This window comes from Colobus angolensis, unplaced genomic scaffold (genome assembly GCF_000951035.1).
Source record: "Colobus angolensis palliatus isolate OR3802 unplaced genomic scaffold, Cang.pa_1.0 Scaffold7, whole genome shotgun sequence".
NCBI classification, from domain to species: domain Eukaryota; kingdom Metazoa; phylum Chordata; class Mammalia; order Primates; family Cercopithecidae; genus Colobus; species Colobus angolensis.
Window position 1 is genome coordinate 6,233,975 of NW_012120709.1, and position 16,904 is coordinate 6,250,878.

A 16,904-nucleotide genomic window follows, 5' to 3' on the forward strand; every position below is an offset into this window, starting at 1 on the left:
TGTACAAACGTTGTACAAAACATTTGTAGTTTTGTGTTTTGTAGTTTTTGTGTTTTGTAACGTTGTAAATAAGTGGGATGAATTTTTATTCTGATAACATTGTTTTCCTCTGTTAGAGTATCAAATCAATTACCAAAATATATTTTATTTCCTATTCATTCCAATAATGGTTATTAGGAAAATTATTTCATAAATGTGAACATACACATTTAACTAGGTTTGAAATTATAAGTCATATATAATTACATGTTGGAAATAGGTTCTGAACTTACAGTCATAGGCTGTGAGTTAAAATCATGAAGTTTTTAACATCTAGAGATGTAGTCTCAGTGTGAAAAACTATCTTCCTTCAGGCTAAATCTGGCTATACGCATGTTTTTGTTTTTTTACACTTGGAATGTAAGAGAAGTGTAGGCAGATAGTCCAATTTAACAAAGGCTGAAGTTGTGCCAAGGGAATAAAATGAAGGGAGAATGGGTAAGGAGTCACAGTAGTAGGCAAGAAAGTAATTATATAAGAAAATATTATGAAATAACTGAAGAGGGTAGTTAGGCGTGAAAGCTTGAGAGACAATTTAATACACCTACAAGTTGTAAGAATTGCTGTACTAAATGATTTGCCAGTTTTACTATGACATCCTTTTCTCATCACAATGGATTTGTAATATTCAAACCCTCTGTATATGATGTATTTATTCTTTCACATTTGCTTAGCTTTAACATTTTCTAAGACTTTTAATCAATTAAGACTGACCTGAATTTGGAAAAAAAATGAACTTAGAAGTAAATAAATTAGGATTATTTATCTAATTGTTTATGTAGATGGTAGAGATTTTATCAAATGTATAAAACCTCTGCCAGAGTTCATAGACTATATTCACATTAAACACACTGATACCCACTTTTTCATTGTAGGTTATCTATCATATATGTTACTCAGTGTTGAAGTATTTTGTGACATATGAAATACAAAAGAAAAGACCTAAAATCAAAATCATTTTTATCACACTCTGTGGACAGTTTATCATTTCACAAAAGCAACTGCGATTTACTTTTTCACTTATGATGTAATTACAAGTGTCTTGTTCAAGGGAAGCATGTGCTGGTTTGCATCTGTTTCTTTTTTGTAATCCCTTTGGAGGACTGATTAATATCTGATAATATGTAAAGTGAAAATGGCAAGCCATAGCAAGAGATTACTCATCTGACCTGTTATATATAACCAGAGAAAAAATGGGGCTAATGAAAATTTCACTACAATTTGTCATTATCTTTATAGATTTTCTTTCCTACTTCTCCAGCTGTATCTTAATTCAGTTCTTATCTTCATATAATGGATGTTAGTATATTTTTTGAGAGACCTATAATTAGCTCAACTGGTATTTTGGAGAGACAATTTTTATTAAAAGTTAACATTTCCTAAAGGCAATATGATGTCCCATTCATAGGTGACTGATAAAAAATATTTAAAAGAATTGTAGCACTGTATCATGTGGGGTAATAGGAAAGTATTTAATCAAATAAGTTTATTGATTAAAAACATTCTAAACCAAGGGTATCATAATAGCTCTAGATTTTTTAATGCTAATTTCAAAGCTAAATCAGTCACTTTGAAAACTCAAAACTTTTCTGCCATGAGTTCTTATTCTTGTTACCTAATTTTAGTGCATGTCAGTGTCCTAATCTTAAATGGGGATAATAAGCCCTCCCATATCTGCTTACAAATTGATCACAGACTCACAAGTTTACAGTTGCCAATAAAACACCAAAAAGCTTGATTTTTCTATGGCTTTTCTGTCAAGGTACCATTCAACACTCGCGTTTTTACATTAGGAACTATTAAGAACCTTATTTGCTCTCCAGTGCGTTATGTAGCCATTCTGTGCAAATGACTATATATTAGAAAATGCTGATTTAATTTTTTTTCTCAAAACATATGAAAGAACTGCTTTTTCTGTTCTTTCTCAGAAACTAATTTTTAATAAGATGTCCTCAATAAAGGTTATTTTAAAATTCCTAAAATCAGTGTGGTTTAACTTCCAAATATTGAATTGCTTTTGTCCTGGTATAGTTTTTAAAACTTTAGAATCAATCACATTGACTTTGATTTACCAACTCTATTAAATATATGACTGCAGTGAACTTTTTACTTGCTTTTCCCCTAGATTTAGTAATCTATAAAGAACAGGAATTAGTATCTACTTCCAGGAAGCCTGGCAGAGAGTAGGTATGTTAGTAGCTAGTGTAACTATCTTCATTCATTTCCTTTTCTCTCTTTTCTCTTTTCTAAACATTTAGAAGGTCAAAAATAGTTTATGAATGAAGTTTGACGAATTTTTATTGTAGAATATTTGCATAGAATGCAAAAAAATTTACAATGACCTGAATAATCTTGATGGTAATAATAGGAACAATAAATACAGCCAATGAAAAACTTCAATATACAATCACTTTGCAAGTGAGGCAGCAAATACCAAATTAGTATTACAAAACTTGTCAGTTGTTTCTACAGAAATCATAGAAATTAAAGCTGAAGGCCTCTCATATCAGTTCCTTAATCTTTCATATAATATATATGACACTCAAGTGTAATTAATGAAACTTCATAAAATCTGTCTCTGACACCTAGTCTAATAGAATTTGCCTTTTCAATGGTCTTTTTGTAAAAAGTCCAAATCTCAATTTTATAAAAGGTTTTAAAATTTGTCATAAATCATATCTGTGTTCACAGCACTTTTAGAGAATGAATTGAGAGGCCGGGCGCGGTGGCTCAAGCCTGTAATCCCAGCACTTTGGGAGGCCGAGACGGGTGGATCACGAGGTAAGGAGATCGAGACCATCCTGGCTAACACCGTGAAACCCCGTCTCTACTAAAAAATACAAAAAACTAGCCGGGCGAGGTGGCGGGCGCCTGTAGTCCCAGCTACTCGGGAGGCTGAGGCAGGAGAATGGCGGGAACCCGGGAGGCGGAGCTTGCAATGAGCTGAGATCCGGCCACTGCACTCCAGCCTGGGCGATAGAGCGAGATTCCTTCTCAAAAAAAAATAAAAAATAAAAAATAAAAAAAGAATGAATTGAGAATCCTTGGAGCACTGATAGTCTAAAACTCATTAGGGCCACCTACAGGATAAATGTGTAGACATGAATACCTCAAGATTAGTACTCCATTCCTCTGCCTTTTTCCAAACAGAACTCCTGTAAGCTCGACATTGCCGCTTACCCAGAACAGATTTAAGACTGGGAAATAGAAGCCCAGGAGACAAATCAACCGCAGCATTTTATTTCTAATTGTATAGCTTTTATTCTCCTGTCTTGAGCCTTTTCCTCACTCCTCCCCAATAACTAAACCAACCTATTGTATTTAACATACATAAGATACAAGATCAGTGTCCAGAATCTCTTAAGTACTATCTCTTTTGATAGTTTCAGGTACTCTCTTTCCCTCCAGCACTTGAATGCTTTTTAATGTATAATTTTTGAAATATTTTTCAGATGTTTGTGTGTGGGTACATATAGCTCACATTCTACCTACTCAAGGTGTCTCAGGAGGCTAAAAAAAAAGAAAAAAAAAAGTAGAAAAGAAACCTTTCTGAATAGTGTGCCAAGTTTCTCAGCCCACTGTATTACTAAGTGTTAACTTTATGAAGTCTATGAAGTCTTTCTGGAGAAATCCACTTAGACTGGGGATATCTTCACCTTGTTTTGATTCCTCTTAGGTTTAGAGTCAAGTTTGTAGCCAACTCCCAATAATTTACAAAAATATGTAGTGTGTATTCCTGAATTCCTGTTTTGCCCTGCATGCTTCTTACCATGCTTATTTTATCTTCACCTGGAATTCCTCAAGTATTGTTTTATGTGTTTATTTATTATTGAGGCAAATACATATTTTAAGCTGCCTCAAATACTTCGTGGAACAATACAGGGATGAAAAGAGTAACTGAAGAATGTCAAGAAGGAAGGAAGACCAGAATACAAAAAGGAAGAGAAGGAGGAAGGAAGGGAGGGAGAGGGAAGTAAAAAAGAAAGGAACCAAAGAAAAAATCTAAAGTCTATGTGTATGTGTATGTGTGTTCGTGTATTTATAGCTCACATTTAGAAAAATAGTGTGAAGTGCTACATGGTAAATGTTCATGGTATGTATTTGGTCACTCATGAGTGTGGCTATAACAAGCTGGGCTTTGAGGACTTGGGCTTATATACGTATTTGATGACCCAGACTCATGGGAGCTATGAACAGCTGGCCCAAGTAGGTATGATTAATTCATTTATATATCTATATCCTTTACAGTTTTTCTTCAGAACCAGTACCTAACATAGTGTTCAATGTGTGGTATGCATTGAATAAATATTTGTTAAATACATTCATAAAATAGTTTGTTTTACATGTGATCAATATGGCTCAAATCTCCCATCCCAAGTCTACATTCTATCATCTAAAGCTCTTAATAACATCTATTATTGTATGTTTTTCATTTTTTTTTTTTTTTTTGCATAGTTCTTCTAGGATGAATAGGTGCAATAATTCTGCAAGCTACAGGTCTAGTTACAGCTCTCCTTTTAAACCCTGCATGAGCTTCTTAACTCAGGTCAGAAGAAAGGTCAGAGCAGAGACAAAGTCTCGGGCCCTATGACTTTTGATCACAAAATTTCTCCTCCAGTTTCTTAACATGACTATTTGTACATGTGCTTTAAAGTAAGTCCAGGAAGATACTTATTTCAGTTGGTAATTTGAACCTGAATTTTAGAGTCTTTGTATTGTGATTTTTATTTTTATTCCCCCTTTTTTTTTTTTTCCTGTAGAGGTAAAAAATAGAACACATGAACACATATTTTTGACCTTGTGTAATTGCAATAAAACAATTCAAGCCCATATCTATAAAAGGGCTTTGTCTTTTTTTCCATTTATCTTCTTGGTATATGTAATGTATCATCTGTTAAGATAACATGATAAACACTGAACCTGCACATACAACCACTGAAAGATTTCAAAGTTCTCTGATTGAATACATCCGAAGAAATTAACTCCTTTCTCAGTGAGAGATGAACAGACAGCTAAATTTTCACTCAGACTATTCAGTCTAACCACCATTCCCATCAACCAATTTTTTTTTCACATAAACCTTTATGCCTTAGATCAACCATCATCTTGCCTGGAACAGGGATCACTTTTACATTATAGATAATAATGTTTCACTTTTCTTTAGAGTAGGAAAGAGTTAAGTGGGAAATGTACATACCCCATGAAAGTACAGACTTCTTTTTAGTATTTCTCTATATGTCTTTAAGAAAGAAAAAAAATCTACTCACAATTAAAAAAAAAATCCATTTATCTTTCGGCTTCTGGTTCTATAGTTCCCAGGAAATAATGACACAGAGACAATTCTAGGAGGAAATGTTAAATTGTGCTTGTATTAACAGCTGGTACAAAATAAAGCAATTACAGTGAAGTATTATCTTTTGGGTCATTGGGATCTCAAAACACAATTTAGGTCACAATTATTCTATAATTTTCTTTTCTTAGTGTGTTTAATTTCTAGGGCATGCCTGTACTTCAGTTCTTCAGAAACAGGCATGAATTTAGGACTGTTTTCTATTAAAGCAATCTTGTAAATACAGTAGGTTGATTTGAAATGTCATAAAAATAAGCATAATATAAACTTGTAGTAAGTGTATTGAAATAGATATTTATGTTTTAGAAACCGTTTAAAAAATTCATTAAAAGTAAATTGATATCCAAATTCCCTTCCAGAATTGATAGATTCAATGAAGATGAAAAGAGGAAAGTGAAATCACATAATCCCTATGATGAATTCAGATATTAAATTAAATTCAGTCATGGTGGCTTTCTCCTATAATCCCAGTACTTTGTGAAGCAGAGGCCACAGGATTGCTTGAGACAAGTCTGGGCGACATAGCGAGACTCTTTCTCTACGAAGAATTTGAAAAATTAGCTGAGTATACTAGCACGTATCTGTAGTCCCAGCTACTTTGGAGGCTGAGGCTGGAGGATTTCTTGACCCCAGGAGTTACAGATTGCACTGAGTTATGATCACAGCATGCACTTCAGCCTGGGCGACATAGGGACAAGGCTCTCAAAATATATATTAAAGCCCTGTCACAACCACTGCCTCACTATCCTCTGTTGTATTTCTAGGAGTAAAGTAAAAGGAAGTCAAATTAAAAATCTTGCCTTGCTTTGATTTCATATTAAGATCATTTCTTGGAAAAAGCCTCTAAGAATCAGTGCATATGAGTTGAAAGCCATGATTTGCATATATTTGGTTGTTACAAACAAATGTGTATGTTGTATTACCCCATACATATGAAGTTCAAAAAGAGACAAGCATAATATTTGGTAATAGAACTCAGAGCAGTAACCTTGTAGGTACATATATTTGAAAATTACTGACTCGATTTTTACTGCTACAGAAGTTAGTGTATGTATTTTTTAAATAACAATCCCTCAGAAAAGTAGAACTATAATTGCTATTTTTCTTTTGTCCTGCTACTTTATGAAAAGCTTAACTGTTTATAAAGAAACATTGAATTTTGTATAAAATCCTAAATACATTCTGCAATAATGAATACTTCTCTATTTATTTGGTGTCATGTATTCACTGTTTATTAGACCCCCATGATTTTGGATGTGTTTAAGAAGATTTGGTTATACATTCAGCAAGATAATAAGTAAATTGTTAGTCATCTCAAAAGTACAATGTATAGAATTTTTCTTAGAGTGCTATAGACTTGTAATTTATCTCCTTCATATCCAGTAGTATATTTTCTTGATTGTTTAGTTTATTTGTCAAATTAGTATGAAATTTGAAGCCCTACCTTGTATTGCTACAAAGCATATTATTTTAGCTTGAAATAATTACAGTATATTTTAAAAATCTCTTTTACAATTTGTGCCTAATGGAAGAAATGGAAGAACATTTCTAAGAAGCATTTCTTAACATGGAAACATGAGTTTATTCATAAAGATATTGAACTCCTACCATTTTCAATAAAGCAGTCTAAAAATTGTCTTATTGATCAACCTAGCCCAAGAAAAGGGAAAGGGGAATAGGCACTGAGATATAAATAGTTTAATAAGCAGTAATAGAATTACAAATAAAATTACACATCATTCCCTTTTGGACCATTTTCTTTTTAGGAAAGTCTTTTCAAATTGTGTAAATGCAACATAGTTTAAGGGAAGGCAATTGAACTCCAATACTATAATCCCTCATACGTAGAAGTGAATGTTTCATTAGCTAATATTCCCAGACTAACCAAAACGGATGAGAGTAGTTAATTCACAGAGCCCATTCTAGGCTTTCGTAGAATGAAAGTCACGTAACTTTCTTATTCATATTTATAGAAAAAGAATAGTTTTCCAATTTTTATTACATTTTGTTAGAGCATACAAGTCTCTCTACTTTGGCATGCTCATGCTTGGTTTTACACATCATTCTTAGCATGACAGGTAGTGAAGCAGCAGATGGGACACCAAGTCCTCTGACCAGTTCTATTTCTCTTCTCACTATGAGTGAATGGGCATTATTGGTAGTAGAAATATCAATATGTAGGGCATATTATGTAACTATTTGTGTTACAAATACTATACTGCCTAGTTTCTGTCCATACTGGCAACTTGAATGGACTATAAATAAAAATAAAGAATGTGGTTTTTCTATGGATGGTATAGATTTATTTCTATTGTGGTATTTAAAATGTGATGATGTAGATATATGTTAAAGCCCACTTGTCACTGATTAACAAACAAAAGACACCTTGTCAAGATAATGATAGAAAGTAAGTACAAGTTAAAATCGTAGTAATCTTTACATTCTTTTTTGCCTTGGATCTAAATGTTTTATTATGTTGACAGATCTGGGAAATTTTAGTGGCCGGACAAGAAGTGCAGTCTCTGTGAGGGAAGGCCAGGGTGTCGTTCTGATGTGCTCTCCTCCACCACACTCACCAGGTACAGTAGGATTCCATTCTTTGCTGCTGCTGCTCTCTTTTGCTATGTGTTTATTCTTTTAGACAGTATATTGATGGGAGAACATTGCAGGTGAAATGTGCATGGTTTTCTTGACACATATCAGAGTGCGAGATGAGTAATTCAAGATCACGTACTCTAAATATCATTAGATGGGATGCTGAACTCCAATGATAAAGATTGTTTTATTGCCATTCTAACTGTTGACTGTCATTGTTGTGCCTCTGTCTGCCGTCAGTGAAGAATATATTGCCTGGAGCACAAGGGAAGCGATAAACTGAGAGAATGAAACTTTTCAAAATAGTTTGGAGTATCAGAGTTGAGTTAATGAATACCAATATGCCTCTTGTTTCAAAAGATAAACTGGACACTCAGTTGTTTATGGTGCTCTTTGCCACACTGGAATTAGAACTTCTAAGCAATGCTTTTTTTTTTAGTTTCAAACAAAACTACAATTTAGTTAGTAATTTTTGGCTCTTTGAGGTCTTGTTTGTAAAAGTCATGGTGAGTACTTTTTGTGGCTTGAGGAAGCAGAAAACTAAACTGTACTCGGATTAATTATACGTACTTCTGCCAGCTCACACCTAATTATAGCCGTCTTGTTTAAGTTTTATAATTTGAGATGAGTACACCTTTGGAACTTACTATAGCTTTACTATAGTATAAGTTAAGAGTGACCAGCATCAGTTAAAGAGAAAGAGAAAGAGCACAAGGAAGAACCAAGGAATGAAGGCCTTAGTTAACAACTGGTAACAGAGTTGAAGGTCTTGGTATCTCAGTAATTTTTTCTTCTTTAATTAGAGTGATGGCCATATTTGTTTCTAGGTTATATTACCGGTGTAGTAATGGAGCCCAATTTGGCTCTACTGTATATATTTTTTTAAATAAAAAAACGGCCTACATTGATTTTCTTAAGGCTGCTTTGTCTTTATCTGATCCCCCTTCTATATTTTTAATCCAAAGGAAAGTATGCTGCATATCAACAGGAACATATTTTTGAAAACATTTTTATTTGAAACTCAGATAATAATTACAATTAGGAATAATTGTTGAGTTATATCCCTCCAATTCCTGTACATCAATTCAGTTACTTCAGTCTTTCTGTAAAATGTTTGGGGACTTCACAGAAAACATATCTAGTCTTACCTGCATCTAAATCCAGATTTAGGTTCTTTCAAAACAACATCTATTTTAATTTTTTTAGTGGATAAGACAAAAATTTATATTACATTTAGGGAAATTGTGTGGCATTGATATAGGTCATGTCTCACATTGGTTATTAAACAGATTTCATCCGAAGGGGGTATTAGTTGAATAATTGTTAGAGATTACAAAAAAGGGAAAAAGAAGAGGAAAGAGAAAGAATATAACAGGCTTTATAGAGGATGAATGAATCCATCACTAGACTGACAGGAGTTAACAACATAAAGTGACCCCTGTGTGAAAATAAGCAAGGTATTCTGTGATACGATCTATATTTTAAGGCTGTTGGAACATGTATTTTTAAATAAAGTGAAATAGAAAAGAATAATATAGAAATCAATACTGCAGGAATACACATAAATAAATTATCCAATTTGCAGAGAAGACTGTATACAGATTTATGGTGGGAGAATATAGTACAATGAGTTGCATATATAGTAAGATAAGCATAAGATAAGAATAGGCACTAATAACTGATTAAATAAATAATAATGTGATCTCTGATTGAGATCAGTATATGTAAATGACTGTTCAGTAATCGTGTTTTACAACCGAACTCATCCTCTTGACCAAGGCCAACTTGATATGTTATTACCAACAGTTGCAATCTCTCAATTGCCATATTTACAAGCTTCCTTTTTTTCTGAACAGCATCCATTATCTTCTACTCACTTCTTTAGAACCCTGATTCCAGAAGTTCTTTAATGTCATGGAAATGTGCAAATCATTGATCCTACCCCATTTTCATTCTACTCCACCTCCTTTGATTCTCACTTTTCTCATTCAGTTATTGTCATATTCTTTCATACAGCTTCAGTTTTGTCATCTCTCTTTTGCTTTCTCACACTGACATTCTAGTTTGCAAAACCCTAATCACGATATAGATCCAACTCTTAGCCTACTGCATATATGAGTCTATTCAGTTTAATATTACTGTTAAATAATCCCCAAAACCAAAGCGCACACAGAAAACAAACAAAAAAACAGTTATGCAGACTGCTGTCAATTTAAAATAAAAATGATGAACTTCACATGGATCTTAATATTACCTAGAATTTTTTTTTAAAACCCATTATTTTTACAATACTTTAGTCAAATGTTGTGTGTGTCTTCCCCAGCTCACTCTCAGGCGATAAACATGCATCCTGTTACGCTGTGAAAGAGAAAGCAATTAGAAGATAACCTCCACAAGCCCTCATCACAAAGTCACAGAGCAATTAGCATTTGTAGCCATACACTCTGACTTCCCATTTTTTAGTATATAGTACAGTATAGCATAGTGTGGTATAGTATAGTATAGGTCAGGTACAAAAAAAATTTTCTTTTCAAAGGTTTGGCTTATTCGGAGTCCTCATTCTTCGTTCCTTACTTCCAAGGCCAAACTAACTTCCTTATACTTTGTTCCTCCCTATTTTAATTTCAGTAAACAACTTTCCCAGCCGTCCTTACCTACAGAGCCCACATTTGCTACCCACTCTGTAAATTACCCCTCCCGTCGCAACTGCTTTTCCCACTGAAACTGCCCTTCCTGCCAGTGTAACCACATTCCTGCATCTTTCAAGTTAGTCAGTCAGGTTCAGTTTAGATTGTGCAGTCCAACTCCAGCCAGTGGAGGCAGGACACAGTAGCAGGGACAAGCTGCATTAAGGAAAAAAACCCCTTCCCTCCTTTGTTCAGTGTGCTCTCGTGACCAGACTTCTAAGCAGCATTCTTCTGCAAAAGTAAATTTTGCCTTGCTGAGAAATCCTTTCTTTACATTCTCTTTTTCTTTGTGACTCCAAGCTTTACTTCCAACAGTATAGTATAGCATATGCATTGCTGCTGTTCTAAGACTAATCCCTCAACTTGTGTGTGCTGTAGTTCATCATTTTTTGCCTACTTTAAGAAATTGTTTCAGCAATACCCCTTCTTCTGCATTTGTATCAGAGATTGATTCCTCTTCTGGAGCAGTCCCATCAACATGGAAACCTGCTATTCTTGCCTCCATGTAAAAGTAAAACAAAGTAAAATTCCCTTGTCCAATGCCCTCTTCATTCAGCTACTATGTGATTTTTGGTTTCCCTTTACAGTAATACTTCAAAAACTTTCTTTTTATACTCTATCCAATTCCATTCCTCTCAGTCAGTCTGTGCGTTTCTCTCTTTTCCCCCTCTTTTTGTCTCTACTCCCTTTCTCTTTTTAACAGATTCATTGACATGCATTTTTTATCCCATAAAATTCACCCATTTTAAGTATACAGTTCAATGAGTTTTAGTACATTTATATAATTGTGTCTTCATCACCAGAACTCAAAAGATACTTCCATCATTTCAAAAAGTCATTCAATCCCTCTCCTACTCATGTCCCTGGGAAATTTTTGCTATGCTTTCTTTCTCTATAGTTTTGCCTTTTCTAGAAAATTTATTTTATTTAAGACATGTTTTTGCCATGTTACTCAGGCTGGTCTCGAACTCCTAGGCTTAAGTGATCCTCTCACCTGTAATCCCAAAGTGCTGGGATTATAGGCATGAGCCACTGGGCCCAGTCAGAAATTTCATTTTAATGCAGTCATACAATCTACAATCTATATATGCATGTCTGTGGGTGTTTGGTTTCTTTTACTTGGCAGAATCTGTGTGAGATTCATCTATATCATGGAATGTATCAATAGTTTATTGCTTTATATTGCTGAATAGTATTTCATTTTAAGGACACATGCCATTTTGTGTATCCATTTGGATTATTTTCAGTTCTCATGTGGGTCATTTCTTTCTCCACAAAACACTATTTTCACTTAGCTTAAAAGATTCCTCACTCTTGATGTTCCTCTACTCTTTCTTCTTAATCTCCTTTGCTGATTTGTCTCATCTCCTCAAACTCTTAATTTTATTGTCCCCCAAGTGTCAGTACTATAACTTATTTCCTTAATAAACTCACACTTTGTTAGTTTTCACCTGATAATAAAGCTTTAAATGTCTAAGTAGCTAAAATCTCCCTAACATACATCTCCATCCCAGACTCTGGCTCGTATGTGTATACAACTCCTGTTAGTATTTTCATTTAGCTGGCTAATAGGCACTTCACTCTTAACCATGTCTAAATCTGAACTCCAGGTTATTTGTTCCCCAAACCTTCTCTAGCTACAGTCTTTTCCACCTCTATTAATAGAAATTTCATTCCTTACATCAGGCCTCAGAGCGATTCTTCACTTCTCACTTTCTCTACACCCCACATACAAACCATTGGTAATTTTGTTGGTGTCTGCTCACTTTCTGGTCCATAGACAAGATCTTCTTGCTGTGTACTCACACGGTGGAAGGGTTCAGAGAGCTCTCTTGGGCTTCATTTATAAGTATACTAATCTCATTCATGAGGGCTTCACTCTCATGACTTAATCACTTACCAAAACTCTCACCTCTTAATACCAGCACTTTGGGAGTTAGGATTTCAACATACTACTTTTGAAGGGACATAAACATTCAGACCATAGAAGGTGATATTTGGAGATGGGGCTTATTTTTAGTTTTATACGAGGCCTTGAAGGTGGAGCCTTTATGATAAGATTAGCGACTTTATTAGAAGAGACACCAGAGAGCTCTCCTTCTCCACTGAATGTGAGAAAACAAAGAAGGTGTCCATCTGCAAACCAGAAAGAAAATCCTCATCAGAAGCCAACCATGCTGTCACCTAATCCCAGACTTCCAGCCTCCATGACTGTAAGAAAATAAATTTCTGGTGTTTAAGTCACCCAATCTGTGGTATGTTGTTATGGCAACTTGAGCAGACTCCATCAAGTTGGAGTCTCATCAGCTGAATGAGATGGCATAATACACCATCTCATTCAGCTTAATATCAAAGCCAAAGTCGTTACCATCGCTTGGAGAACCCTCACCGTTTGCCTCCGCTTGATCTCTCTGACCTCATCTACTGCTTTCCCTCCTACTCTCTTTACTGTAGTTATCATCATCTCCTTGATGTCTCAAACAACCAGACAAGTGCCTGCTTTAAGGCCCTTGCAGTAGCTATTGCCTAGGCCTGGATCGTGTATATCCCAGGTATATGAATGGCTCACTCCCTCACATCCATCTCTTCATTTAAATATCACCTTAGTAAAACCTTTTCTGATCTTCCTCTTTGATTTCCACTCCACAATTTGTTTATCCAGCTTTGCTTTATTTTTCTCCGTAATACTCACAGCATTCCATATACTGCCTTTATTTTTCTCCGTAATACCCATAGCATTCCATATATTCACACATTTACTTACTTAGTTGTTCATAGTTTGCCTCCTTTGGTTACAATGCAAATTCTACTAAGACATAAATTTTGTAGGTTTTGTTCACTGTTATTACTCCAGTGCCTAGGACAGAGTATGAGCTCAAAAATATTTATTGAATTAATCTATGTATAATATTCAGAAATATGTGAAATGAGCCACGGTTTTAATAAATTTCAGAAACTTTGATGGAAAAGTCATAAATAAGAATAAGAAAAAACAGATCAGCTATGTAACAAGAAAATCTTTCTTAAAATTTACCTTTTTCTCATAATTATGTTGTGAAATGGTGCATTAATTTTAGTGCCTTGCTTGTTTGCTTAAAAGAAGAACTTGGAAACTATCTTGGGAAAATATAGTCAAAAATGCTTGCTGAAGTAACAGAATATATTGGCCCATTTTCATATTGCTCTGAAGAAATGCCTGAGACCAGGTAATTTATAAAGAAAAAGAGGTTTAATGGTCTCACAGTTTCACTTGGCTGGGGGGCCTCCCAATTATGGCAGAAACTAAAGGAGGGGCAAAGGTGCATCTTATGTGGTGGCAGGCAAGAGAGCGTGTGCAAGGGAACTGCTATTTCTAAAGCCACCAGATTTTGTGAGGCTTACTCACCATCATGAGAACACTATGGTAAAAATCCACGCCCCGATTCGGTTACCTCTCACTGGATCTGTCCCACAGCACGTGGGGATTAGGAAAGCTACAATTGAAGATGAGATTTGGGTGGGGACATGCCAAACCGAATTACAAAGGAAGTGAGAAAAGAATAATCCAAGGTAAAGTTTCTGATCTGACATTTATTAGCAATGACTTCAACACTGCCTTTGTTTGGGTGGAATGAGATTAATATTATGAAATTACTAAGTAACCTGATACATGCTAGAAATCTTAGACCCAAGTTTCCGTTTCATCCAAATAGTCATGTAGATTATCACAGCATATTTGTTCAACTGATGCTTGATTGCGTTTGGTTTCCCAATCTTGTTTTATTTCCTTTTTTCAAATCATAATTAGGGTTTGTTATTCTATCTATCAGAACAATACAATGTAAAGTGTCAAGAGTCAAATTTTATTATTTTTATCTTTCCAAGAAGTTATATGTTCCTTCAGTATACACAATTTACCACCTTCCAATTCGTATTCCCGATATGTAGCACAATGTCTGATCCTTACTGAGTTTTCATTAAATGCGTGTTAAATAACTGAGTGAAATGCTGATTCTAATAGTTGAGTTTTGCAAGGTTTTAGACAGTTCCTGTCAGACTTCTGGTATTAGCTCATTGTATCCTGTATTCATGACAGATATTTGGGTCACTTAATATCACACTCTTGTATTGCTATTTCAAAGTGCAGCAGCTACTGTGATTCAGTGGAAGCTGTATGAAATGATAAAAAAATTTATACATCAGAGAAGATTAAAAATTTTTCGGAAACAGCCCACAGATCCATTATCTTGTTACCTCAAACAGAGGTACAATGCCCATTTTTTGTCAAATAAAAGCAAAAGCTTGGATTGACTTGATAGCTAAATTTCTCAGTTATCTTCTCAAGAGATCAGTGTTAATCCCTGTCAGCAACATATGTATATGAAAATACCTTCTTTGAATACTGAGTTGGTTATTCATCTATAAGACAATAAATACATATATTTGAAATGTTAATATGTTAGCCCAAATGAGTTTTGATTGCCAAAAAATGTCTTTTTCAGTTTAGTAATTTTGAAGTTGAGGGTTATATTGTAAAGAAAGGCTCTGTAAAAATGTAGAAATAGCCTCATAAAACCTAGAAACCTATATTTTTTTTTTTTTACTATTTAGAAGCTATCATTTATACTTTCTACATAAATAAGTCATTTATTACTATTTTACTTACATATTTGATTTTATTTTGTACCAACACATTTAAAAGCTTACATGGAAGTGGAACCTATAATTTTTAAACAAAGTTTAATGCTATAGTAAAAGATACACGAATATACCACTTTATGGTATAATAATCACGTAATCCTTAAAAAATATCTGAAACTTAAAACTTATTGTCATCCCCATAGTATTGATGAGGAATCTAAACATCAGAAAGATTCAGTGAAACACTTAAGGTCTCACACACAGTAAGGGATGGAAGCAGTACTTCAACGTTTGATATATTTAATACTATATAATGTGGATTTTGTGTAAAGCTGTACTAAAACCTTTATAGCAATAACACAAATGAAAACTTTTAAACAATAGAATCAAGGACTTCTAAAAATAATGTGAATTTTATCAAATACTTATCTTCATTCAACAAACATATATAGTACCTATCTTTTAACGAATGAGTTTAGCCTGCTTACATTTATTTCTGCCATCTTATTTTGTACTTGTTACCCTGTTATTGTTTTTTTTTAAATTTTAGATTCACAGGGTACATGTATATGTGTGTCACCTGTTTGATGCTGGGATTTGGGCTCCTAATGATCCTGTCGTCCAAGTAGTGAACATAATACCTGATAGGTAGTTTGTCAACCCTTCCCAACCCCATTTGGGAACCGCCAGTGTTTATTATTCCCATCTTGTGTCCGTATGTACCCAACGTTTGGCTGTCACTTGGTGAAAGCATGCTGTATTTGGTTTTCTGTTTCTGCATTAATTTGCTTAGGATAATGGCCTCCAGCTGCATCCATGTTTGCTCTTTTTTTTGTGGCTGTGTAGTATTCCATGGTGTGTATTTGCCACATTTATTTTCTTCAACCCACCATTGATGGGCACCTGAATTGAATCCATGTTTTTGTTATTATGAATAGTGCTGTGATAAACATACTACTACAGATGTCTTTTTGGGAAAACTTTATTTTCTTTGGGGTGTATACCCAGTAATGGGATCGCTAAGTTGAATGGTAATTCTGTTTTTACTTCTTTGGGAAATGTCCAAACCACTTTCCACAGGGAGTGAACTAATTTGCATTGCCATGAAAATGTGTAAGTATTCCCGTTTCTCTGTAACCTCACCAATATCTATCTATCTGTCTGTCTATCTGTCTGTCTATCTGATGGTGTCTTGCTCTGTTGCCAGGCTGGAGTGCAGTGGCATGATCTCAGCTCACTGCAACCTCCACCTCCTGGCTTCAAGCGATTTCCCTGCCTTAGCCTTCCGAGTAGCTGGTACTACAGGTGCACGCCACCATGTCCAGTTAATTTTTTGTGTTTTAGTAGAGACAGGGTTTCACCATGTTGGACACAATGGTCTCAATCTCCTGACCTCGTGGTCTGCCCGCCTCTGCCTCCCAAAGTTCTGGAATTATGGGCATAAGCCACCACACCCAGCATCTATTATTTTTGTTTTACTTTTTAATAATAGCCATTCTGGCTGGTATAATCGCAGTGTTATCTCATTGCGATTTTCATTTGCATCTCTCTCATAATTAGTGGTGTTGAACATTTTTACGTCTTTGCTTGTATGTTTTCTTTTGAGAAGTGTC

General features: G+C 34.7%; 1 protein-coding gene across 2 annotated transcripts in view; it reads left to right on the forward strand.

The window, feature by feature from the left end:
• Nucleotides 1–16,904, forward strand: part of CNTN5 (contactin 5) — a 1,321,567-nt gene that overhangs the window by 870,339 nt on the left and 434,324 nt on the right. For both annotated transcript variants that reach the window (XM_011926604.1, XM_011926603.1), the window contains one exon: nucleotides 7,873–7,968. In XM_011926604.1, coding sequence (XP_011781994.1) covers nucleotides 7,873–7,968 — 96 coding nt within the window. The remainder of the gene's footprint in view (nucleotides 1–7,872; nucleotides 7,969–16,904) is intronic.